The 27,497-nt window shown below is 39.2% G+C and overlaps 2 protein-coding genes and 1 pseudogene across 3 annotated transcripts; 1 reads left to right on the forward strand and 2 right to left on the reverse strand.

Annotated features, from left to right (window-relative positions):
• Positions 1-1,138: 1,138 nt before the first annotated feature.
• Positions 1,139-1,872, reverse strand: LOC113353991 (ABC transporter G family member 9-like). Of its 2 annotated transcripts, none has more exons than XR_003361640.1 (2): positions 1,687-1,872; positions 1,139-1,574 (listed from the first exon to the last, which is right to left on the reverse strand). XR_003361640.1 is itself a non-coding variant. In XM_026597450.1 (2 exons), exons 1-2 carry the CDS (start codon positions 1,777-1,779, stop codon positions 1,405-1,407), a joined length of 288 nt encoding a protein of 95 aa, XP_026453235.1. In that variant the 5' UTR covers positions 1,780-1,872; the 3' UTR covers positions 1,139-1,404. The 2 variants fall into 2 exon arrangements, 1 of the variants encoding a protein (XP_026453235.1); XM_026597450.1 differs by having other exon boundaries at positions 1,139-1,599.
• An 807-nt stretch (positions 1,873-2,679) lies between these two features.
• Positions 2,680-4,404, reverse strand: LOC113352016 (lysine--tRNA ligase-like). Its single transcript, XM_026595901.1, has one exon. The coding sequence runs from the start codon at positions 4,402-4,404 to the stop codon at positions 2,680-2,682; it is 1,725 nt and encodes a 574-aa protein (XP_026451686.1).
• A 2,168-nt stretch (positions 4,405-6,572) lies between these two features.
• Positions 6,573-27,497, forward strand: part of LOC113352017 — a 50,376-nt pseudogene continuing 29,451 nt past the window's right edge.

A 27,497-nucleotide genomic window follows, 5' to 3' on the forward strand; every position in this document is an offset into this window, starting at 1 on the left:
GACCATATCCTCTTCCACCTCTTTGTCTGTCACCCCACCATTCCGGGTATCCAATCAGCTGAAAACACCCTTCCTGTGAGTGCCCTTCTCGGCTACAATGCTTGCAAAATTTGTTAGGATCATACATATTATTGTATGGACGCTGATCTGACTGAACCTTGAACGCCATAATATTTTCCTGTGTCTGAGACGACACAACTCCCTCACCCAATTTTAGACGTTCCGAATTAACCACAGCTTGATAAGACACATCTATAGATGGCAGTGGTTCTCTTGCCAGTAATTGTTCACGCAGGGAGCTATACATGGTATCCAAACCAATCAAAAAATAGTGTAAGAAATCTTCTTCTCTCAACGTACTAACCTGTGTTGCAATGTTACACGTGCACTGGCCACAGCTACAATTTGGTATCTTCATGTACGTCACCATCTCATCCCATATCTTGTTCAATCTCCCATAGTACACTGCAACCTCCTCAGTTTTCTTCTGTTTGCATTCACTTAAGGTAGCTTTCAACTGGCAGATCCGAGTTCCACTTACAACACAAAATCTCCTCTTCAAGTGCATCCATAACATGCTAGCATCATCATAATCCCCCAACGTTGATCTAATATTTGTCTCCAATGTATTGCTGATCCAAGAGACCAGCATCGAATGCACTGCAATCCACTCCTCTAACTCCTCAGGTTCTGTTGGTTCTTTGATGGTTCCATCAACAAAACCAAATTTTCGTTTGGCTATCAATAATCTTCTCACTGCTCTAGCCCATTCATCATAGTTTGCTCCCTTTAATACAATAGGTGTGATGATAATCCCTGGTCCATCACTTGATCCCAGATGATATTCTGGTTTCTTCTTTTGCATGTTGTTTTCTACCTCTTTTCCTCTTTTAGATGATTCTGTATCATCCGCCATGTTTACTGTTCTAGGGTTTATTCGTGTTAATCAACTCTGGCTCTTGATGCCATGTTAGATTTTGTAAAACACATATATCAAAATAGTTTCGTGTTTCATTGATTCATTCAATCTACCTCTTATACAAGATATACAACCCTAGAGTTCGACCTTACAATGGACTGTCCATAACAGTTGAATCATTGGACTGTCCATCACAGTGGAATCATTGGACTGTCCATAACAGTGGTGATAACTGTGAACTGAGACTGTGAAGATGGGTCTTGGGTCTCAAACTGAGACTGTGAAGATGGGTCTCAATCCAAGAGTCTCGAGCCCATAAATATAACTCTCCTAATAGAAATACTCCATGGTTTCGTTTCCCTTGCCGAAGTATAAAGGATTGCCATCTGACAACAACAAAATCTTATGGAACATGTAAAACAGTTTGCTAGAAGGTTGATGAATTGACAATAACACTGTCCGATGACCTTCACTTGCTAACACCCCTAACATAGATATAACTTCTGAGCTGATGTCGAATCAAGGCCAGACGTGGGTTCGTCAAGCAACAATAAACTTGGATTTGTCAGGATTTCCTGACCAATGCTAACTCTCTTTCGTTCTCCACCTGAAACACCTCGAAGAAAAGGCCCTCCCATTATACTGTTCTTGCATCCTGTTTGTAAGTCTAGGTTATCAAACTGCAATATGTAAATTAAAGGCTCGACGGATTATATTAATGATGTTGTAAAATACGAAACATAAATATGGTTTTCAAATTAAATTACCTTTAACGTAATGGGATGCCTATTAACTTTCTTGATTCTAGCCTCTTGTTCAGAAAACTGAATTAGATTGATATGTTCCTCCCTTTCTGCCATCTCGTTGAAGCCTCCTAGCTACTTGAAAAACTATTGACTTTCTTGATTCTGCAAGCTCTGGAAGGGGATTCTACATATCTTTGCGTTGAAGCTTCAATCATATCATGGCTTATTGTTTCTGCACTAAATTTGACCGGCGTCTTTTATTATTACCCAAAACAGCAACAATAATGTGCACGTTAAGATTATTAATTGCCTGACATCATTTATAAATTAATTGATACTTGCATCGTTGTAGACAGCACATCATTGACTTTTTTAATTCTAGATATTGGAATGCATCTGTGGGTAAAGATGCTAATCGGCAATCCTTTATACTCGACATACCAAAGATGATTTTTAACTTGTTGGGTGCTCAAGTTGAGGACGAATCGCAACAAGGTGTGTCCTGCCCATTACTCCTGAGGAAGCTCAATCAACTAAGAAGTGATTAATTCTTTGGTAGCAAATGTGCAAATGATTATAGCTGACAGAAAAATTGCCGCGTTTAAACAATTGCGGTCTCGTACATAATTCAGAACTTGTTATGACAATAATGACTTAAAGGGAGTGGTTTTTGAGGATGTACCAAAAGCTCTTGAGAGGTGGAAGGGTTCAGGCATAGAAGTACACATATATTCTAGTGGTATCAAAGAAGATCAAGAGCTTCGCGTTGGCAACCTAATTTATGGAGGCTTGAGAAACTACTTCAGTGGATTTTTCGAATGAAAACAGAAACAACTACGGGGAGATTGCCAGGTCGTTGGTTTACACTAAAATTAAAATTCATTCACAAATGAAGTGCACATCTCATGTATTAGCAAAAAGCTAACTATATGGACTGAGACAAAGTTGATGCTAAAAACTCTTCAAATCTTGATGAATTCTCTGTCAGAACTCCTCCGCAATTTAACATAGAACTTAAGTAGCTTTGTTGGCAGGTTCGTCTTGAGGCTTCATAGCAGGAAAGAACATGACCTCCTTAATATTTTGTGAATCAGTAAGCAGCATAGTGAGCCGGTCAATCCCCAAACCCCAACCAGCAGTGGGGGGCAATCCATAATCCAAAGCCTTGCAAAAATCTTCATCAAATGCCATTGCCTCATCATCACCAGATTGCCGGTCCTTTAGTTGCGCAGCAAATCGCTCACGTTGTACCACAGGATCATTCAACTCCGTGTATGCATTGCAAAGTTCATGCTTATTGATGAACAATTCGAAACGCTCAGTCAAGCCTAGCTTCGATCTATGCGACTTTGCCAAGGGGCTCATAATCTCAGGATGGTTAGTGATAAAGGTTGGATTCACACATATCTCCTCCAAGAAATGTCCAACAAGCTTGTCTAACAACCGCGATGTTGTTTGAGGAGGTGGGCACTTGACATTAAACTTGGTGCATACATCCAGCAAATACTTGTTGGTTGCGTCGCTTGACAGATCCTTGGGTATCTCAATGCCAGCCATCTTCTCCAACTCTCCTATCATCTCAATCCTTCTGAATGGAGGAGTGAAGTCAATCTCTATTGGATCCTTGTCCATCCCATTTGCGTGGTACTTAATTTTATAGCCACCAGTCAATTCCTTTACCATACCACTCAACATCTTCTCCGTGATATCCATCAAGTCTTTGTAATCCGCGTAAGCCATATAAAACTCACACGTAGTGAACTCTGGATTATGTGTCAGATCAATTCCTTCGTTTCTGAATCGTTTTCCTATCTCGTACACACGGTTGAATCCACCAACAACCAGCCTCTTGAGATTTAGCTCAGGGGCAACACGCATGAAGAGATTCTTGTTGTGTTCATTATGATGAGTAACAAATGGCCTGGCTGCTGCTCCACCAGCAATCATGCTCATCATGGGGGTTTCTACCTCCTCGAAATCAAGATCGTCGAGGAATTTCCTAGTGTACTTAACAACCTTACCTCGAGTTCTGAATATTTGTCTTACCTCCGGATTCGACATCAAGTCCAAGTAACGCTGGCGATATCTTGTTTCTTGATCCTTCAAAGTGTATGACTCTGGATTCCTAGCACTTCCAGGTACCCATGGATCAGTTTTCTTGGAAATATCTGAATTATCACCGCCAGTTCCTGCTTTATTTCTTGGCATCATACAGAGACAAGGAGATAAAACAATGAAAGATTTGGGGAGAACACTTAATTCTCCTCTTTTGCTCTTTCCTGGAAATCCAGTGAAAACACTTAATTCTCCTCTTCTGGTCTTTCCTAGAAATCCAGTAACACCAACAATGTCACCAAGTTTGACACCAGAATGGAAGCGTGTGAATTCAGCTTCATCCATGCCAGAATTCCGTGCATCAACAATGAGTTGCACCTTCAAACCCTCATCATGCAAATCATAAAACAACAACTTTGAAGATGAAGTTCTCTTTTGCATAATCCTACCACCCAAAGAAACTTGAACATCTTCACCATCCGCCAATGTTTCAAGGTGTTCACCATCAGCCAATGTTTCATACTTTTTGATGTATTCAGCAAGAGTCATCGAAACACGGAACTTGTTAGGGTATGGATTTTCCCCTGACGCCTTCTGAGACGCAAGCCATGTATTCCTGTTCTCAAAGTATTGAGTAGGATCCTGAATATCAGCTTCAGAAATTTGAGGTGTAGAGGGGGCCATGATGATTTGGGAAGAAGGAAAGCGTTTTTGAGAAATAGATTTATGTGGTGGTTTTATTATAAATGTTTGAGTTTTCTTGTAGACCAAGTTTATGTGTGTATATATATCGTGAAAGGACAAATAGTCCCACATCCCTAGTTTTCGCATAATGAACTTAAAATATAACGTGGAAGGGCCGTTCCAGTTTTTGCCAATTAGTTTTGAGTTGGATGCCCGCAGTCTTTAACAAGGTATCAGAGCAAGGTCCCATACGCGGGGTGTAGGCCGAATTAGTAGCCGTCGTGACCCGAGTGGGCACATGTACACCCGTGACCAAATGACTGGTCACTCGTATGACATGTACGTGGGGTGGACCGTGACCGATGTCACCTGCACACCCAAGACCCAGATGTGCGTAGGTCAACGTGTTAGGCCGAGTGACTGGCCTTACACGTGAGGGAGGGTGTGAAAGGACAAATAGTCCCACATCCCTAGTTTCCGCATAATGAACTTAAAATATAATGTGGAAGGGCCGCTCCACTCATTGCCAATTGATTTTGAGTTGGATGCCCGCAGTCTTTAACATATATATATCTATATTATAAAAAGAAGTGTTGTGTGTGTAGCCTTACAAATCCGGCCATCGATTTTATCATCCTACGATGCGGATCGATTGGTTATATGTTTTATATAGACGTCCGTCTGATCTCTTAAGATTTAATTATTTTGGACGACATAGATTATGTCGTGGCCCGTACCAAAGCAAATTTCAAGATAGACATGGTTCTGAAATAGGCTATGCCCGACCACCAAGGTAACGAGCCCTTATTAGTTTACTTGACCTAACACGCCTAAGCTACCAAAAGAGAAAAAGTAAAGCGTGAAAGCGCAAAACAAAAACGAGTGGGACTCGTTTGGTTTTTCTTTTTTGTGAGCATTGTACAAACAGGAAGAAAAAATTAATTTCCTTTTGCAACGTGGTTAAGATTTGGACTTAGACTTTTCTTCTCGGGATTGATAGTTTTTTTATCCCTTTTCTTTTTTTTTGAAGCATCCTTTTGATATTGAGCATCAATATTTGTGATATACAGTCGATCAGATACGGGCCATACGGCAACGTCAGGTACTTGCGAGACTACGGCAGGGCTGTGGGTCCTGGCTAATTAGACCAACCAACAAAATACTGAAATTCGCGTAAAGGACTACGGTCGGGGTTGTAGGCCTCGGCTAATTTGATCCCATTAACAAAATACCAGAATTTGCGTAAGGGACTACAACTAATTTGACCCCACAAACAAAATACTGGAATTTGTGTAGGGGACCACGGCCGGGGCTGTAAGCCCCGACTAATTTGACTCCATCAACAAAATACCGGAATTTGCGCTACAACCCCGACTAATTTGACACGACAAACAAAATACTGGAATTTGCGTACGGGACCAAACAACAAAAAGAAAAGAAATCAAAAATGGTTGAGCCCCGGCCGTAGGCCGGAATTTGCGTAGCGGACTACGGCAGGGGATGCAAGTCCCGGCTAATTTGGCCCGACCAACAAAATACCGGAATTTGCGTAGGGGATTACAGTCGGGGCTGCAGGCCCCGACTAATTTGCCCAGACCAACAAAATACAAGAATTTACGTAGGGGACTACGGCCAGGGCTATCAACCCCGGATAATTTGACACGACCAATAAAATACTGGAATTTACGTAGGGGACCACGTCTGGGGCTGTAGGCCTCGACTAATTTGACCCGACCAACAAAATACTGGAATTTGCATAGAGGACCACGGCCGGGGCTGTAAGCCTCGGCTAATTTGACACGATCAAAAAACATTAGGGTCGCAAGCCCCAAACAACAACAAAAAATCTAAAAAAAGTTGAGCCCCGGCCGTAGGCCGGGGTGATACCTAGTATATATATATATATATATGGAATCTACTTGTGTTGCGTGTTCCCCAAGTAGAAGATTTCCTAAACATATCTTTTTTAAGGAACCCAAAAGGAAGTAGAAGATTTCCTATTCAAGTAAAAAGATTTCATATTTGACCGTGTAAACAGGGTTAAAATATTCCACCCTGTTCTCATCTTGACAAGCGATTTCTTTTTCTCTCTCGCGTCCCTGATGGAAAAAGAAGAAGATGAAGAATTATATAGAGTTGAAGCTTTCACAGGATATGGGAAGTGTTGATCATCAAACTTGGGTTATGAAGCTGAGAGAATGATGAAAGCTGGTTTTCACACCCTACACATAGACATCAGTGATGGGCACTTTGTCGATAATATTACTGTTGGACCTTCAGTCGTCGAAAGTTTATGGAAGAGCACCAAGGTAAATCTGGAGTGCCACCTTATGGTTAGAAATCCCCTTTGTTAGAATACGGGCATCCAACTCAAAAGCAATTGGCAATAAGTGGAGTAGCTCCACACCTTATATGGACCGTTGTATGGTTGCCCTGCCTTCTTGGGTCTTACTGGGTCTCACGTCTCATACAGGGCTTGGCTGTGATAACATATTAGAATACGGGCATCCAACTCACAACCAATTGGCAATGAGTGAAGAGGCCCTAAGAGATTATAAACCACATGATCTTAGATTGCCCAACAATGTGGGACTAATAATCTCAACACGCCCCCTCACGTGTATCCTCGTTGGGTCTAACACGTGAACAATAAATCGGGTGACGCGGAGTAAAGGCGCGGCCAAAGACTCGTCGTAAATAGCCTGCTCTGATACCATGTTAGAATACGGGCATCCAACTCAAAACCAATTGGAAATAATTGGAGTATCTCCACACCTTATATGGACCGCTGTATGGTTGCCCTGCCTTCTTGGGTCTTACTGGATGCCCGCAGACTTTAATTTGGTATCAGAGCTAGGCCCGTGTGTGAGTAGGCCCAACGGTCACCACAGAACGTAGGTCCACGTGTTAGACCCAACGAGGCTACACGTGAGGGGGCGTGTGAAGGATAATAATCCCACACTGTTAATATCCGTTTAATAACTTAAAATATAATATGAAAGGGCCACTCCACTCATTGCCAATTGGTTGTGAGTTGGATGCCCGTATTCTAATATGTTATCACAGCCAAGCCCTGTATGAGACATGAGACCCAGTAAGACCCAAGAAGGCAGGGCAACCATACAGCGGTCCATATAAGGTGTGGAGCTACTCCACTTATTTCCAATTGGTTTTGAGTTGGATACCCGTAGACTTTAACGATCTTCGTTATGTGGAACCTCTTGTAAAAGTCGGGGTATCAGGTTTTACTTTTCATATTGAGGCATCAAAAGATAACTGGCGTGAGCTAATTTGCAAGATTAAGGGGAAGGGCATGAGGCCTGCTGTGGCACTAATGGCTGAAACTCCAGTTGAATAAGTTTTTCCACTGGTTGAAGATGATTATCCAGTCGACATGGTCCTTATCATGACAGTGGAACGTGTATTTGGAACCACTACCCGAGCCTTTTCTTCCACCTCTCCCTGATCAAACTTCCCATGGGACCCTCTCCTTTCAGTCGAGTCTCTAAAGAGCCTCTCCTTAAATCCGTACTTACATATGATAAAAGATGATGGAAATTGAGGATGAGTAATTGAAGGATCTCGCTTTAAGTCTCATCAATATCATTTCTTGACAAAGAGAACGGGAAGAACTCAATTCAATGCTTCATCTTCCGCCAATAGTCTCAGAGACAGCACAGGGACTCAGATTCAATACAGTTTCGTCCAGTCTTTGATTGACAGAGGGCGGGATAACATACCTTTCTTTATTGAATTTGTAAACTTCCTAAAAATGTGCTTTCAGTTTCAGATTGGTCATTTTCCCTACTAAACCAACTGTTGAGCTGGTGCTGCCGGTATATCCTACAGCTGGTGTTTGTTAGTTCTTGTCGATCCCAGTTGCTTTCATTTCGTTGGTAGTTGTTCTTCTGTAATTATGCTTCCTTCCCCTATTAAAGAAAGCTAGTAAACATCCTTCTCGATTAATCGTAGGTAAGGTCGCTAATGACTTGCTTTGGAAGAGAAAGAAAAGAAAGAATCTTTCCCATGTCTTTCTTGGTTGGACAAATCCAACCGGTCATTTTTTATAAGTCTTTCTTAAAAGAGCAAGAAGCGTAAGAGAAAATGCAAAGTATGAATGGTACACAACCCACTTGAGCAATTTGCCATTATTCCGCTCATTCATATGAAGATAGGGAACTTGTACTTCTCATTCACAAATCCATCTTTGTCTATGTTTCTCACTCTCAGTTTGGTCCTACTTCTAGTTCATTTTGTAACCAAAAACGGAGGAAGAAACTTAGTGCCAAATGCCTGGAAATCCTTGGTCGAGCAAATCTATGACTTCGTACTGAACCTGATAAACGAGCAGATTGGAGGTCTGTCTGGCAATGTGAAACAAAATTTTTTCCCTCGCATCTTGGTCACTTTTACTTTTTCTTATTTCGTAATCTACTGGGTATGATACCTTATAGCTTCACAATGACAAGTCATTTCCTCGTCACTTTGGGTCTCTCGTTTTCGATCTTCATCGGGATCACAATCGTGGGATTTCAGAGGAACGGGCTTCATTTCTTAAGCTTCTTGCTACCTGCAGGAGTCCCTCTCGCATTAGCCCCCTTCTTAGTACTCCTTGAGCTAATCTCTTATTGTTTTCGAGCATTAAGCTTGGGAATCCGATTATTTACTAATATGATGGCCGGTCATAGCCTTGTTAAGATCTTAAGTGGCTTTCCTTGGACAATGTTATGTATGAACGATCGCTTGTTCTTCATAGGTGATCTAGGCCCATTATTCATAGTTCTCGCATTGACAGGTTTGGAATTAGGAGTAGCTATTTCACAAGATTATGTTTCTACGATCTTGATCTGTATCTACTTGAATGATGCTATATATCTACATCAAGTATCTAATTTCATATATCGGCCAAGCACATTGATCTGTCTCTTTCCAAGTCAGTAAACTCCCAACCTTTCGTTGGTCAACAATGCACAGTCAGTTGCAGGCATGCGAGAAAAAGAGAGTTTTCTTCTTCTGCAGGCATGCGAGAAAAAGAGAGTTTTCTTCTCCTACAGATGTCATTTTCAGGCATGCGAGAAAAAAAAAGTTTTCTTCTTCGAAACACCTACAAATGTCGGTAGCGGATCAATTCCAACGAGCATTTCAAACAACTCTGAAGATGTCTGTCTAGGGGGAATCATTCAATCTCTATTTCATGACAAATCTGAATCGATGGCTCTTATCCACTAACCATAAAGATGTAGGTACTCTCTATTTCATCTTCGGCGCCATTGCTGGAGTGCTGGGTACATGCTTCTCAGTACTGATTCGTATGGAATTAGCACGACCCGATGATCAAATTCTGGGTGGAAATCATCAATTTTATAATGTTTTAATTACGGCTCACGCTTTTTTAATGATCTTTTTTATGGTTATGCCGGCGATGATAGGTGAATTTCGGAATTGGTTTGTTCCCATTCTGATAGGTGCACCGACATGGCATTTCCACGACTAAACAATATCTCTTTCTGGTTGTTGCCACCAAGTCTCTTGCTCCTATTAAGCTCAGCCTTAGTAAAAGTAGGTAGTGGTACTGGGTGTACGGTCTATCCTCCCTTAAGTGGTATTACCAGTCATTCTGGAGGAGCAGTTGATTCAAGAATTTCTAGTCTTCATCTATCTGGTATTTCATCGATTTTAGGTTCTATCAATTTTATAACCACTATCTTCAACATGCGTGGACCTGTAATGACTATGCATAGATTACCCCTCTTTGTGTGATCCGTTATAGTGACAGCCTTCCTCCTTTTATTATCTCTCCCGGTACTGGAAGGTGCAATTACGATGTTATTAACCGATAAAAACTTGAATACAACCTTTTCTGATCTTGCTGGAAGCATCGGGAAAAAAAGATCTGGTGTTGAAACTGGAATAGATTATTTATCTCGGGAAGGCAATCAGAAATGGATATGTGATCACATCATCTCCTCACCTATGGAGAAAGACCAATCTAGTTCAGCCAATCCGGTATCCGTACCGGCAGCTGGAGAAGGTTACGTTCTACTCATGTCGGATGCGGTCAGGATTCAAGAATTAGAAGATAAGTTAGCTTTTCATATTCTAATTGAGAAGAAAAAGCTGAGTTCTTCTATGTTTCAGGCGGTAGTGGATACGCAACTGTCGATAGATAAGAAGATGGAGGAGACGCTTTTAACTGAAAGGTATTCCCGCGAATCTCTATTTGAGAAAAGGCACCAAATTCGGGGGTTTGTGTTCTATCCACAAGGTAGAGTGCTTTCTTATTCAGAAGCCTTCGAGCAAATGAAGGAAGGAATCCATCAGGGCGACGCCTACAAAAGGGTTTTAGAGGCTATGAGAAATATGAACCTCTTCTTGAGGGGAGGACAGATAAAGAAAGGAGACTAAAAACTAAATGAAGTAGAAAGGAGACTAAAAAATAAATGAAGTAAAGAAGAAGGTAGCGCTACTAAGAACCTAGCAGAACTTTTGATTGATCGGTGGAATGTAATAGAAAAGGAGACCAAATTCCTTTAGAATAGGTTCGGGCACTTGCGTATGAGGATCGAAACATCGTGTATATGATTATAAATTTTATATAAAGAGTTTATCCGTAAGAGTAGCGGGATAGGCCTGCCTGGAGAGGACAGTTCGGGAGCATAACCATTTATCTGGGCTACTGAATCCAAAGTTTTTAGTTCCTTAGCTGTTACAAGCGTACAACCCGAAAGTTGAGCTTATGTTAGTTCCTTTTGAGAATTGACCTACTTATTTTTTAACTATGAGGTCTTGAATATACTACCAAAGGCCCTAGCTTTTTCTTTCGATACTCTCCCTTTTATTGAAAGTTTTGACTCTTCGCATTTATAGAAAGAACCTAAAAGACAGGAATCCTACCAAGGTCCCATTTTTCCATCTTTGTTGTCCATTTCGTTAAGGTAGAAAGAAGAAAATACTATGAAATCAATGTCAGGTTAACCGCAAGAGAGTTTGATCGCCATGGGTATAACCACTGCCCTTACATTAAAGTGAGCTTGGTTTGAAGGGTTGTAGCATAAAAAATATAATACTTAAAGCTAAGGGCTGGTCAAGTATAGTGGAAATAACCAAGGTGGGATATTCGCCTCGATTCAGAGTTAGTAGTGATTTCACCTAAGTGTTATTCGGAGTGTGACACGCGGAGATGAGCTGCTAAAGTTTGAAAGTTCAGGTAAGAATCGGTCAAAGCGAAACGTTAAGTGAGGGAAGAGTCCCAGTCAGAATCATGGAATAGGAGCCCTGGGATTTCGCCACATTCCTGCACTCACCTTGGTACGGTTCTTCGCTCGGCGCTTAGCTCATTTTTTTACCCCAGATATCAAACCTTAGGGCATTACTCAGAGAAAGACAAAAGCAAACTAAACAAACAAGCTCGGCTGGCTAATCAATGGTTCGCAGGAGGAGTAGAGTGATTAGCGGGAAATGGAGATTTCTCGTTCGTTAAAGTCCTGTCTGCCTGACCGTTGATTCAGTACGTTCATATCCCCTTGGGAAGTTTGATCCATCTTCTTCACCTCTAATGGTTGGTACTGAGCATCCAGGTGGGGGTTAGAATGGGATCTATCTCATTCCATCGTATATGACATGCACGTTTTTCTCACCCTTGTGGCTAAGAAGGAGAATCCCAGTGGAGTGGTTGATTACAGACCAATTGCTTGCTGCAATGTGGTGAACATACGCGAGATTATAGACCCACGATTTTGGTGTTTGATGCGTCTTTGTTGGTATACAATTGCAATTTATCCCTTACAAGTGTAAGATTTAGAAGAGAAGGCAGAGATCGTGAGTAGGGCAAGGAGACACGACCCTGACAGGATGGTTTTCTTCTTTTATTAGTCCCCCTTAACTCGCAAAAGAACTCAATCATGTATGGGGAATGCCTTGTAAGATCATCTCAACCCGGGTAAGCGATGGTTCCGAAAAAGGTTGTTCTGGTTCTCGTCCAAATAGCAATTAAGTTTCAAAGGGTTTGAGCTTGGAAGAAACCTTACATCAACAGATGATCAAACTAGCCTCCACTCTTGTACTTTCTTTCAGAACCTTGATCTAGGCATGAGGGGCCGTGGATACATTTGTCATCGGCTACACACAAATGGTGGAGCAAAAGCAAAAGAGGAACTCCAACTCCCGCCACCCATTCGCCGGAACTTCCTTAGTGCCTTAACCTTCTCTACCGCTTCAACAGCTTCTTCATCGTCTGTCGCTTCTCTTATATGGCATATTTCCCAAGGATGTGAAGCTCTTACCCGCTGTTTGACTACTAGACTTTCTAACTATTGAAGGATCTAAGAGAGGAATATGTGCTACATGTAAGGGATTTCATTCAATTGGAAGAAGTTGGATAACAGGGAATTCGAACCCACTACATCGTGGTTCCAGACCAATGTTCAACTATCAGACCAAAATTACGATAGAGAACTGGAAGTAAACTAGGTCTTTCTCCAAGAGGGAACTCCAATGTCAGATTGACGAATTCGTTCGTGCGTGCAACAGGTATAAGTATAAATGGGCAAAGTTGAAAATGCTATCAGTTGGTATCAGAGCGGAGATAAAAAATGATCAGATCCTAGTGGAGAAATAGCAAGTAGTAGTGGGCAAAAGGAAGCATAATTCCATGCCTGTGAGTACACGTTGGTCTTTCTTTTGCCTCATCTAGTTTCAGAGCCGGACCATATCTTAGGAGATGGGCTTTGCTAATGAATCCCCCCCTTTTTCCTTCGTAAAGCACCAATGTTAGTAGATTTTTGGTCGAATCTTAGTCGCACATAGATGAAAATATGATTCCTATTTAGGACATGGCAGCGTATGCGGAGAATCTCTTCGTCGGAATCAAAGCAAGAAAAGGGGTAGATAGGAGAAGGCTAAGTTCGCGCTAGAGTGTATAGAGGGGCATCTGCTCGCTCCAGTTAGTTCGAGAGGACCGAACCCGACGAAAGTCTTTGCCGGATCACCAGGACAAAAAGCAAGAACAAGTGGCGGAGAGCTCAGTGATTCCACCCGTCTAGTGTACGCTCATAGGCCAGTCGAGAGAGTCGTGGACATGGGCAGCTAGTTTTTGCAATCATTGAATACTGAAGTGGGTGGTCAACATGGATGCTTACGCCTGACTAGTTCACATACCTTGCAGCGAAAGTCAAAGGAAGAGGTCCTAAAGAAACTCGACCAACGAGAGAGGGCCTTTAGTAGCTCTTTAGTAGGGAAAAGGGATGGGCGGCAGAATCTGCACAATCAGAGTCATAGTGAAAGCCAATCAATAGCCAATGATTGCGATCAATCACATAATCCGCAACGTAGTGGTACTACTATACGAAGTGCTTGGACAAAAGAACCCTAATTCGTGCATGGAGTGAAGAGTGACCTTGAAAAGACTGGTCATAATGGACTTCTTTGGGCAGATAAGTCAGGAGATGTAAGATTCGTTATAGAAAGTGGACGTACTCTTGATTCATCTGGTAATCGAGAAAGCGTACATCTTGCGGCTTCTAGGTTAGCCAGTCCTTAGATATCAGTTGGAGATCTTGGAAGGGCTAGTTACTAGGAAAAGAGTATGCAAAACGCTATTTATAAGTTAAGTTGTCTTGGAAACTTCCTTTATATTATATTAGTGGCTGAAGCTTGCGAAAAACCATAATGTAAGGCCATAAACATAGCGGGATGCTGCTCCGAAATACGAGTACAATTTTTGGGGAGGTTAAATTTTTCGGGGTGAGACCCTAAGTAGTTAGAATGCTTTTCAGATATGATAAAAGGATAGTTGGAGGGAAAAGCTTATTGTTATGTATGCGCCATTGATATAGAACACCTTTACTCTATTTTACCTCACGCTACCCGATCAAGTTCACAACAAAATAGAAAGCATAGAGCTAGTTAAAGTAATGCTAAGGGCTTAAATCCTCATATCAGTTGAGAGAGCAAACCCAGCTACGCAACCATAGCTCGAGACTAGACTTCTGCTCTTCTGTTTCTTAAGAGGTGCAACTTGGCCTTATAAAATCGGGTGGGCACTGCCGGTTGCCACTCACTCCTAGCTTGACTGTCGGTCGCCACTCACACCTAGTTGGGCGGGTTGTGACATTGAGTAGGTCAGTCAACGTCGAATTGACATAGATAGACACTTTCTCGAATTGACAAAAGTTCTTGTTCGGTCGAGTCAGTTCCTCTCCTTTCAGTCGAGTGACTTCATCCCTCTCGGTCTCATTAAATGGATGATTAATCCCGTGTCGGGTATTTCCCTTTTGTCTCAAAATTTCCTAAAAGGATCTAGATCAGGAGCTATAAACAAGAAGATCTTGGTCGAGGTGGTGAGAAAAACCAAGTAAAGGCGGACAAAGCCATTTAATTTGGATAGGACGGGGCCTCCCTCCATAGAAGTGTACTGCCATAAGAGCGAAGGGTAATCTTTTTCTAGTTCTATTGATTTCCGCGCCTTCTGAAGTAGATCACAGACATTCCCACACATGATCACCCATCTATGAAGCTCGGTGAATGGTAGGCTTTGAAAGGGGACATAAAATAAGAGCAAGAGGAAGCCTACTTGTTAACCGCAAGTGCACGGTGTCGATTGTAGCTTGTGCAAGAACGGGTCATTTCCACGGGGACTAGGGTGTATAGTTAAAGTTTTTAAGCTAGTTATCTAAATTAACAAGGCAGTAACTAAAGCAATGAGGTAACAGTGACAGAGAACAAAGAAAGTGAAATTCAGTGGCAGTGAATAAGAAACATTGAAACAAAGATAAACAAACCAAGGCTGTGAGCCAAGGGCAGTGATAAAGAAACAAAGGCAGATCCTCCAGCTATGTTCTTGTCCCTTGTTAGTTATCAGTCAGCTTCTAGGATTTCTGAATAACTAGATGACAGTTGCGGTTCAAAGCCGGCTGTTCATCTAAGGGTTGGTCTAGAAAGGAGGCTAAAGGCACTAAGATAATTCTAAACCTTGTAGTAATTGGGTCTCTCACACTGCAAATACTCGCAGAGAAGCTTGCTTAGTGTTTTAACAACCTAAAAGGATGTTCAATCCTAGACAATTCAAGCACAACAAGATCAAAGCATGGATAGGATAAAAAAAATTGAAATGTACAACATCATTTAAAGTAAAAACTAACCCTTGAGGCACTGGCTATTCCAGTCCTCTTGGGTGAAGCACTGGCTAGTCCAGGCATACCTCTAACACATACCCATCATCCCTATTTATACACAAATCCAAAATTAGGGTTAACACCCTCTTCCCCAAAACAGTGAAATTAGGGTTTGGTGAAAATCAAAATTAGGTTTTACCTAATCACTGATAGCAATTATAACTCTTCACCCATGCCTTTATTTCCTCTCCTGATGCAACCCATGCCTTCAATTTGTGCATGCAAGCTCAATCCCAAAAATCCCCAAATAAACAGTAAATTAGGGTTTTAAAATTACTCGTTACCAACTCTCTGAAAACGAATGATAACTCTCACCCATGCTTCCAATTCTTCTCCTGATGCTCCCCACGCTTCAATTGCTTCTCAATTTCGACCTAATTTCCCAATTTTACACGCTAGGGTTTATGATAGAAAACGAGCAGAAATTGAGAAAATAGGTGGGTAAGGAGAAGGGAAAATGATGTGATTAGGTTCCTTTGATGGACGTGGTGGTTATGATGATGGTTGAGGTGGTGACAGAGAGTTGGTGGCGGAGCATGTGGTGGAAATGATGGTGGTATGGCATCTGTAGAGGAAGAGAAAGGGAAAGAAGGAGATGGCTCGATGGAAAATTGATTGGGTTTGTTTGGTTTTGGGTTATAAACCTAGATGCTAGGGTGTTGAGTGGGTTTAGCAATTGTTGATGAACAGCGAGGATGAGACGTTGGATGCGAAGATGATGGATCGATCTAACGGCGATATGGAAGGAATAGGGAAGCGACCGTTGGATGCCCGATACAACGAAACTGACGGCTCAAGATGGAGTTAGGTGCTGTAGTGTTTGACATGAGCTTCAGACTTCGATGCACGACAATGAAGCGACCGTAGGATGCTGAGATGATCCAATCTGACGGCTAGAAAGGGAAACGGGTATGGATATAGGAATTGGATTTGGGTGAGGGTTTTGGGCCTTGGGTATGCCAAGCCCATATCTTCTTTAAGAATAATTCTTCCTCTTCAAGCCCACTTCTAGTTTATCCGGCTCTTGAAAACATCATTCTTCGCTGCCTTCCTGCGGGAGTCTTGACCGTTTCTTTGCTCTTTTCGCTCAACAATTCATCCAAGCTTTATTTAGTACCTAAAAATACAAAATTAATTAATAAAAATATTTATTCTTGAAAACAATGAAAATACAGAATATGGGATAAAATGTAGAATTAATGCACAAAAGATGAGTTAAATGCCAAGAAAAATATATAGAAATATGCACTTTTTAGCACTCATCAAATACCCCCAAACCTGAATTTTACTTGTCCTCAAGTAAAACAAAACTAAGGAAATCCTACCTATACCACTGTCGCTGGTCTCTCGAATGCATTTAGCATATGCACTAAGCCTTTTAAACCACTAAGTGTCCCTAGTGGACGAGTGAAGTCTCGTGAAGGTTTGCTTAGAACGTACCTACAAAGTTCTAGGACAAAATATAAGCTCAGATTCCATCAAATGTGACATGTGCAAGTCAGTTTAAGCTCACAGCAAAATGGAGATGTCAATCTAGCTATCTAAGACACAATCCTAGCACTGATAACAAATAAAGACATGTGATAAGAGTGTAAAGTGTATCTACACATGTGTAAAGAAAGATCGGATGTTATGACTACTAATCACCAAGAGATAGTTTCTCAGGCTAAGAACCAAGGTCAAAATCTAGCTAGCTGTCCGGACTTTACGATAATTGTGAATGAGTTGGAGGTATTTCACAATTACTCGCGTTGTACATCAATGGCATACACCCTCCTTGCTTATTACAATGAAACAACAAAATGACTCTTTACATGACTCTTATTTACATTGACTACTCTCTTTTATTTTTGGAACAAGAGAGGATGGAATTGATTTTTATTTTTTTTTTATTTTTTTGATTTTTTGATATTTTTCTGAATATATACTTTCTTTTTTTTTTTGTGAATGGAATTTACAACATGGTAACTCTTTTGATACATAGAGAGAAAGGAATAAAAATTACATGACACTTAGGAAGAGGTAGCCCTTTTTGATGCACCCAGTTAAATTCGATGGTTGTCTTTCTTAATGTAACCTCCACCTTCTATCCCAACCAACCAAAGAACAAGCTAGTAAAGTTTCGTTCAGTATTCTAAAGTGATTGGCAACTAAAACTTCCGATGGAACACCTCAAGGATGAGGCTATACATGTATTGGTAGATCGTGCGCGTGCAAGTTTCTTATCACTATGTGAATTGTGCTAGAATCAGGGGTGCCTAAATATCTAGACTAAGAATCCTAATAAAAATACATATTTGCACAAGAGTCAACATTTCAAGGTAAATGAGCTCCATTTTTATGTTTTTTTAATTTTTTAATTTTTTTTTTTTAAATTTAAATTTTTTCAAAAAGAAGGAGTTCTTGTTTTCAATTATGGCATATTATCATGGTATCTACTCTATACCCCCAAACCTAAACTAAACATTGTCCTCAATGTTTCAAAAGATGTAAAGAATTATAATACAACATATGAAGAGGATTATGCTGAGTACAGAAAAAGGAAAGAGAATACCCGATTTCGGCGAAAGCAATATCAGAACTCCGTTATTCAAGACAAGAATCCAACATATGTCGACTAAGAGTCACATTGGATTAGCACAATATATACAAAAGAAACAAAAGATTTAACTAAGAAATTATCTCCTGGATTATATACAAGAAAATTCTACCATACATTTGGTTTTGTGGGAAACATTTGGTTTTACGGGAAATATTTGGTTTGTAGGGGTTTGAAAAACTTTTGGTTTTAATTGGGAAAAAGAGAAAGAAAGGTTTGGTTTTTAAATGGGTTATGTGGTGAAGCCCACTTAATTTGGTTTTTAAACTTTGAAGACAAAGACCAGGATTTGGTTTAAATGGGTGATGCAAATGGATGTTTTTGAATCAAAAAGAGCCCAAAGTACGAAGCCCACAATTCAGTGAACTAGGCCCAGTTGGGTTTTCAGTTTGTTGAGGCCCAGAGTTCAGTTAAATACTAGGCCCGGATTTTGGTTTTCAAAGTTACAATTACAAGCCCACAGACAGTTTAAACAAGCTCACAGAAAGTTCAAATAAGCCCACAAACAGGGTTCATGAGCCCAGTTGGGTATTTAACTGTTGGACTCTCAGAAATTCAAAGTACGAGGCCCACTTGGGCTTGAAATTTATTTTCAAAATTTTGGGTTGGGTTCAAGCCCACAGTTCAGTAACAAGCCCAGATTCAGTTTGAGTTGGGTTTAGGGCTAACAGAATAGCCAAAGGATTAGGCCCACTTGGGCTTTGAAACTGTTTTGAAAACTTTAGTTTGGGTACAGCTCATAATTCAGAAACAGAAAATAATTACAAGCCCACAAAATAAACACAATTACACTTTCAGAAATTTCTACTTTGAGTTTAGGCTTACACTCTGAAGAGGGGATCCCCGTTGGGCTCCTTAGTTTCACAGACCAGTTGGGCTTGGTTCTCAGCAACAAGCTCAGACCAGCAACTCAACAACAGCAGAAGGAAAACAGCAACAGCACCAGAGGCTGGCTGTAGCAATGGCCCAAGCACCAGCAGCAGCAGGAACTCAGCAGCAGCAGGGAGAAGAAGAAGAAAGTAGCAGCACAGCTGCAGCAACAACATCAAGAGCACCAGAGGCTCAGCACCAGCAGCAGCAAGTGGCAAGCCCAGCAGCAGCAGCACAGCAGCAGAGGCTGGCCGCAGCAACAGGAAGCAGCAGCAGCAACAACACCTGTTGGCTCAAAAAGAAAAGTAAGTTTCTCTTGAAAAAGAAGCAATGAGGGATCAATACAGCAGTGATATGCAAACTAAGATGCAAACTAATATGCAATATGCAAGATGCTAATGCAAGTTACACTAAGATGCAGTTAACCTAAGATGCAATGCAAAACAGTAAGATGCACAGCAATTTATGCAAAAACAGCAAACTAAGATACAAGAAAAACTTCAACAAAACAGCAGCCAAGTCCCCGGCAATGGCGCCAAAAACTTGGTAGGCTTTGAAAGGGGACAGAAAATAAGAGCAATAGGAAGCCTACTTGTTAACCGCAAGTGCACGGTGTCGATTGTAGCTTGTGCAAGAACGGGTCATTTCCACAGGGACTAGGGTGTATAGTTGAAGTTTTTAAGCTAGTTATCTAAATTAACAAGGCAGTAACTAAAGCAATGAGGTAACAGTGACAGAGAACAAAGAAAGTGAAATTCAGTGGCAGTGAATAAGAAACATTGAAACAAAGATAAACAAACCAAGGCTGTGAGCCAAGGGTAGTGATAAAGAAACAAAGGCAGGTCCTCCAGCTATGTTCTTGTCCCTTGTTAGTTATCAGTCAGCTTCTAGGCTTTCTGAATAACTAGATGACAGTTGCGGTTCAAAGCCGGCTGTTCATCTAAGGGTTGGTCTAGAAAGGAGGCTAAAGGCACTAAGATAATTCTAAACCTTGTAGTAATTGGGGCTCTCACACTGCAACTACTCGCAGAGAAGCTTGCTTAGTGTTTTAACAACCTAAAAGGATGTTCAATCCTAGACAATTCAAGCACAACAAGATCAAAGCATGGATAGGATAAAAACAATTGAAATGTACAACATCATTTAAAGTAAAAGCTAACCCTTGAGGCACTGGCTATTCCAGTCCTCTTGGGTGAAGCACTGTCTAGTCCAGGCATACCTCTAACACATACCCATCATCCCTATTTATACACAAATCCAAAATTAGGGTTAACACCCTCTTCCCCAAAACAGTGAAATTAGGGTTTGGTGAAAATCAAAATTAGGTTTTACCTAATCACTGATAGCAATTATAACTCTTCACCCATGCCTTTATTTCCTCTCCTGATGCAACCCATGCCTTCAATTTGTGCATGCAATCTCAATCCCAAAAATCCCCAAATAAACAGTAAATTAGGGTTTTAAAATTACTCCTTACCAACTCTCTGAAAACGAATGATAACTCTCACCCATGCTTCCAATTCTTCTCCTGATGCTCCCCACGCTTCAATTGCTTCTCAATTTCGACCTAATTTCCCAATTTTACACGCTAGGGTTTCTGATAGAAAACGTACAGAAATTGAGAAAATAGGTGGCTAAGGAGAAGGGAAAATGATGGGATTAGGTTCCTTTGATGGACGTGGTGGTTATGATGATGGTTGAGGTGGTGACAGAGAGTTGGTGGCGGAGCAGGTGGTGGAAATGGTGGTGGTATGGCGTCTGTAGAGGAAGAGAAAGGGAAAGAAGGAGATGGCTCGATGGAAAATGGATTGGGTTTGTTTGGTTTTGGGTTATAAACCTAGATTCTAGGGTGTTGAGTGGGTTTAGCAATTGTTGATGAACAGCGAGGATGAGACGTTGGATGTGAAGATGATGGATCGATCTAACGGCGATATGGAAGGAAGCGGGAAGCGACCGTTGGATGCCCGATACAACGAAAATGACGGCTCAAGATGGAGTTAGGTGCTGTAGTGTTTGACAGGAGCTTCATACTTCGATGCACGACGATGAAGCGATCGTAGGATGCTGAGATGATCCAATCTGACGGCTAGAAAGGGAAACGGGTATGGATATAGGAATTGGATTTGGGTGAGGGTTTTGGGCCTTGGGTATGCCAATCCCATATCTTCTTTAAGAATAATTCTTCCTCTTCAAGCCCACTTCTAGTTTATCCGTCTCTTGAAAACATCATTCTTCGCTGCCTTCCTGCGGGAGTCTTGACCGTTTCTTTGCTCTTTTCGCTCAACAATTCATCCAAGCTTTATTTAGTACCTAAAAATACAAAATTAATTAATAAAAATATTTATTCTTGAAAACAATGAAAATACAGAATATGGGATAAAATGTAGAATTAATGCACAAAAGATGAGTTAAATGCCAAGAAAAATATATAGAAATATGCACTTTTTAGCACTCATCCGTGAATCGAGTATAGACTCAATGGACCAAGAAAAAAGCCGACTTAGTTTCATTGAATAAGAAGGATATGGCCCAAGCTTAGTCGTCGATGGATAGAGTAGGGGGTAGGCATAGAAAATATAAGGAAGATAAGACCAAAAGCTAGAAAAGGCCTAGCCGGGAAGAGCTCATGCGGGGAGATATGAGGGATGGGTAAAGAACATTCCATGGTGTGGGTGCTTCCGCCACCGGTACGCACTGGATCCGCCAAACGCGCCAAGCCTACAAGAGCAGTTGGGTAACTAGCAAACTCTTATTATTATGTCGGAAAGAAGGGTTGTTATTACTTAGTGGCTTTTTACGTTTTTGAATCCTAGGCGGAAGAAGCATTGATTTTCTTCCTACAATGGCTCGGAGTTTATCCCTAAGTTGGATCATACCACTTTACAAAAACGATCCCGCTTCAACAATTCTTTAAGGGTGGTTCGGGATAAGGAAGACTCGCTCGTTGACGATAGCTTCACGAGTTCATGAACAGTTTTCCAGAGTGACCTCTATTCATAAGTGGATACCCTATTCTAGAAAGTCCAGAAAAGATCAACGTAGGACTTCTGGCCATTGGATTAGGTCTACCTTTTGGTTCACTACCTATGCCTAGCACACAACCAGGGTCGGAGGCAATGAAGTCTTCTTACTTTGGCAGGAGCACTGCGCCTTTCTTTGGTTTCAGATTTAATAGATTCTTTTTGCATGATCACATTTCGCCGGACAGAACGTTAGGGTCAGGACCTTACAACATGTTTCATCTACGAACCTTTTGCATAATATTTTTTTTATCTCGGTCGGAGCGCCCACTACCTTTTCTAACTACCATGGGGCAGGGGTTGCAATTCCCCTTCGTTGGCAGAGCCATTTACTTCATCGCATCCAAGTTATAAAGGAAGGGACCCTTCAATATGAGTCTTCAGAAGCTTCTGAACCAACAAATTCTTTAAATAGGGGAACCTTTCCAGATAGGTCAGCAAAGATATTTCCTCAAAAGGGAAACCAATAAAGCTTCTAGACCCGTTTCGAGTTAATTCTTTTTTTTTATAGAGGGAGTTTCCTATCTTTGATCAGATCAATCGTAAGCAACATGATAAGTAAAGTAGGCGAGAGTGCATATCTTCCATCTGTGTGATTGTAAGAAGGGGAGGTGAGATCCAGAGAAAAGGTATACTTGGCGTCTTTTTTGTTCGATCGAGGAAATTCCCTCATATACACGAAGCCTACGAAGCTCAGCCCTGTGACACTATCTGTTGGAACAATTGCTGAATTATGCCTGCAAAATAATCACACAAAAAACAAACAAAACATTGTTATGGCTGAGTCGCGGACTAGGTCACTTTCTTTAAGACGTTTCGCGGCTCTGCCCAAGATTGTGCAACCAGTTCTTCCATGTCGCGTCGTCCCCAGGGTAAAACAGCCGAGTTCAATATCTCTTTCACAATCACTCTTGCACCATGAGGAATGTGATACTACTACACTTCATTCTTGCTCAGAATCTCTTATAGAAAACAAATGATGTTCACAGATTGTTTTCTTTCACAAAAATATTTCCTTTGAAAACAAAAAACATAAAGAAGAACTCAACTCTCTCAAAAATTTTTTCCAACCAAAATCTCTCTTTATATTAAAAGGTTTTAACATAATTTAATCAAATATAATTATGGTGTAGTTAACACCATTAACTCCACAATATGAAACCCTCAAAGTTATAATGGTGTGTTGTTAATACCATTAAAAGTAGAAAAATGAAACGGTTAAATTAATTATAGGAAAAAATAATTACTTTTAATAAAGACTAAATTTTCAAATAAAAAACATATTTATTGGGATAAAATATTTTAAAAATATATTCCCAACAATCCCCCTCTTATATTTTTAAAACATTGAGCAAGAACGTACAGAGTTGTGCATAAGCAAAGGTGTCTCGCGACTTGAACTTTTACATAGTGTTAATAGGCTCTCTTAAAATCTAACCATAGAGTGAACATAAGTCTTGAACTCTAGGAGATAAAAATATTACTTAACACACACGACTATACTAGTGTAAAGTCTAAAGCCAACACATTATGTCCCTGCGCTTGTATCCCAGTTTAATGAATGATCTAGAGAACTACCCATATTCTCATAGAAAGCGGCCACACTTTCACATTCATATAGGTGAGTCTATCAAGAGTACTTCTGAATGTACCCCACTCTAAATAGAGATATAAACATAATTAAGAGTTTAAAATTTTAAAATTAAAAATTAAACTCAACCTTTACTCGTTTCAGGATGTCATGCCGTAGGATGAATTTTTCAAAAACATGATTCTCGCATCTCCATATCACCCATGACTTCGTCTAGTCCATTTGAACCTATTTCTAGGTTGGGTATCCATCATAGATGACTCAATCTCAATGGGCATCAACCTCATCCCTAAGATGTATTCACATCTTCTTATCAATCCTTTCATCAAAGGAATAATGGAAACTCGTTTCAGACACTATATAATCCATATTCTCATAAAATCAACTCTTATAGTTGTCGGTACATTCTCAATTCATGAAATAGCCGCGGTACTATCACATTGTATTAATATGTTTGTTCCTCTATCTATTATAGGATCGAATCGCTCCATCCCTTAAAGGATTCAACTGAAAGGATATCCCAAATCAGCTTCGCAATATCCTTAAAGGATTGCGGTAACCATTTAGATAGTGTATTTCTAGGCGTATGATGTGTTTGAAACACCTCATAACCTTCTCAATATTTTACCAATTTTCCATACTAGGATTGGCAAATCTGAATATAAAACCCCCACTATGGAAGCAATATATTACATCCCCACTACAAAAAATACTTATATATATAGTCAATCACGTAGCAAAGAAGCATACTGAGCTACCATACTCATGTATAATGCAATCACACATAATCTCAAAAGCATTATCACTAAACCAAATGAGTGAAAACTTGTTTACAGTCAGACTATATATATTTCTGTCTCTTTTAAAAATTCTATTTTCATTGAAATGAAAATGATCCAAAGAAAGAAAAAATTCATTTCAAAAATATACATTATCTTCACTCAAGTCTTTCATGTCAAATCGCAAACTAAGCATGTTCTCAATTTCATTTTCATCCTATACGTTAGAATAAAAATTCAAAAAATCATTTATGCATACAAAACAAAGAGTATTGTGCATTTCACTTTCATCAATTCTAAAATCATTCGAATGAATCAAGTAAACAACTTTATTTTATAAATTGTTTTAAAGTTGTTTTTCAGAATATAGAGGATAACTTATCTAACTTATATGATTTCTTTTATTGTAGAAACTACACAGTTTTCCATGCTTGGTTTACATAGATTCTCATCCTTAACTTACACAAAAGTATATATTTCTACTTATGACTATAACAAATCATACATTGTAGAAACAACATCAACAAACAAGCATGTAAGTTATTTAGCGACATGAATGTAAGAGTCAATAATTTTTTGTTTGCTTGTCTAAAAACAATAGGCTCATAAAAACTTTTTGCCAAAGATTTAATAGTTTGAAGAACAAAGTTACTCTCTATAAGAAGTTATCTTTCAAATTATAAGAAACAAAATATTCATGACTAAAAATTTAGTATCACTATATATGCTTTTCTAGGTTCATTCTTAGTGAATTACTTGTCACCTTCATTTTTCTAGTTCCTCTAATTTAAATCAAATGTGTTAAAGCATAGGATATGGAACCCCCACTATTTTTGACTCAAACAAGAATTTCAAAACAATATCCAAAGATCCCAAAAATTGTGAAAATATAAACCAATGATCTAAACCCAAAACGTTTTGCACAATATAGAGAAAAATTCAAACAATTTCTTGAAAGAAACATTGCTTAATATTCACTACTCAAAAATCATATTTGATATCAGGACAAGTTACTCGAAGCATCTTTATAAAATTCTCAAATATTTTATCTCATTTCAAACTTATGCAACTCGCGTTAGATTTGAAAGGGTACATGCTTTTATGAGTTTGGTAAGATTACATACATGTTATTCAAAAATTTACCAATTTTATAAGAAAATATAACATGCTCATATTCATCACTAACTCACTGATTTCTTAAAAAGCATGACAAAATCTCATATTTCAAATATTCAAAATTCAGTTTATGTTATTATAAAATTACAATATTATACTCAAACATTATATCCATAACATATCATTTGTAGTATTGCATTGATCAAACTCAACAAATTTCTAATCTCAATCTTGTAAATAACAAGATAGGCGGAAACTAGAATTCTTTCTCATTTCGGAAGTATGAACATCTTTAACTGTTCTACCCAAAGTAAACTTTGAGATCGTAACAATACCGAAAATCCTAGTGATGTGAGTATATCTCATCACCACTTTCTTTCAAACGATTTGGTTCAACTTTTGAACCATAACCTATCAAAACAAACATGGTGTAAAACACCAATATATACCAACCTCTCACCGTATCCACAATTTATATTAATTTAGCTTGAAAAGCATTGTTAATAATATTTTATATCCTTACAATGCCGTGCAAGAATAACAAATAAATTCATAATCAATATTATTTTCATTTCTTGGTGAGAGTTGATATTCACATTAGTTTTGACTAGGTTTCTAATTATTTCGGTTTTGGGTTCGTATAAAATTCCATCTCATAAGTTCCAAACTTATATGAGTCACATGTTTATTGTCATACACAATAATTCTCAATATCTTGTTTCCGTAAAATTTACTCTAAGATTGAACAATCAATTTATTCAATTTAGAATGTCATTATTTGATCACTACAATAACTACAAATAGTTCATCAAACATACCTCAATTGCTTTTAAAGATCAATTGGTTGTAAACCATTGTCCATTCTTTGCGCACTAACAAAGAAATCACCAACTCCATTGCTCCACACATCGATTAATCTCCCGCAATTTTTTATTTCGTTAGAAAATAAAATTTCCTCAAGTAAGTGAATTTTCACCTGTCACAATCATGTACATGTGAGCGTTTGAAACCAAAAAAAAAAAATATGTAAGGTATGCACTTACATAATTACTTGAAAATCAAATAAAACATAGAACTCCATGTTTCTCTTAAGTTTCAAACAAATATTCAAAGTTATATAGTTATAACCTATAGTTATAACTTTCCACTAAGCATATTATCAAGCACATGTGGTGCATTAGCTTAATCTCTAACAATGATCTTCTTTTTCATTTCCAAAACAAGAGTATGAAGTAATAATAATCAAAATAAAAATCAAAACATGAATTTTAATAATTTATTACATCTCAATCTTTAATCTCTAATGTCAAGTATCATCTCCTATTTTGGACAAACGTACACAACGAGTTTGAAATCACCACATCTCTCAATCTAAAAATCCAAAAAGGAAATTTCAAAATGAGTTTCGAAGATAAGTTCATAATTTAAAAGTTTCATGTTTCACACAAACCCAAAATATCAGCACAGAGATCAGAAATACTAAATTAATCAATACTAAATTTCTAATCGTCAGAAATTTTCAACAACATTATTCAGTATCGTGAAATACTCTAAAAATACTTTTCGGACTCCAAAAATTATGAAATTTTACAGGGATGATTCTTGTGATGTCTCATATACTCGGTTAACATTTCAAGACCCAATTCCTTTTCTTTAAAGAGATGCGCATAAAACTCTACAACATGTTAAAAACACCCATTTATCATCAACAATATTTTTCTATGTCAAAAATTCACAAAAAAAAATAATATTTAACCATGTTATTCCTAGTCCATCAAGATCATACATAAATTTACTTTTGGTATTAAGTAAACTAATTTCAAGCATCTTGATAAATTGCTAAAGAAGAATCATATCGTTTATATAATTTAATAAAACAAATTAAACAATGATATTTATCGCGTTTCAGCAATCGTTTCTTTTGATATCCGTGGCAGAATATAACGT

This window comes from Papaver somniferum, chromosome 2 (assembly GCF_003573695.1).
Source record: "Papaver somniferum cultivar HN1 chromosome 2, ASM357369v1, whole genome shotgun sequence".
In the NCBI taxonomy this organism is placed as follows: domain Eukaryota; kingdom Viridiplantae; phylum Streptophyta; class Magnoliopsida; order Ranunculales; family Papaveraceae; genus Papaver; species Papaver somniferum.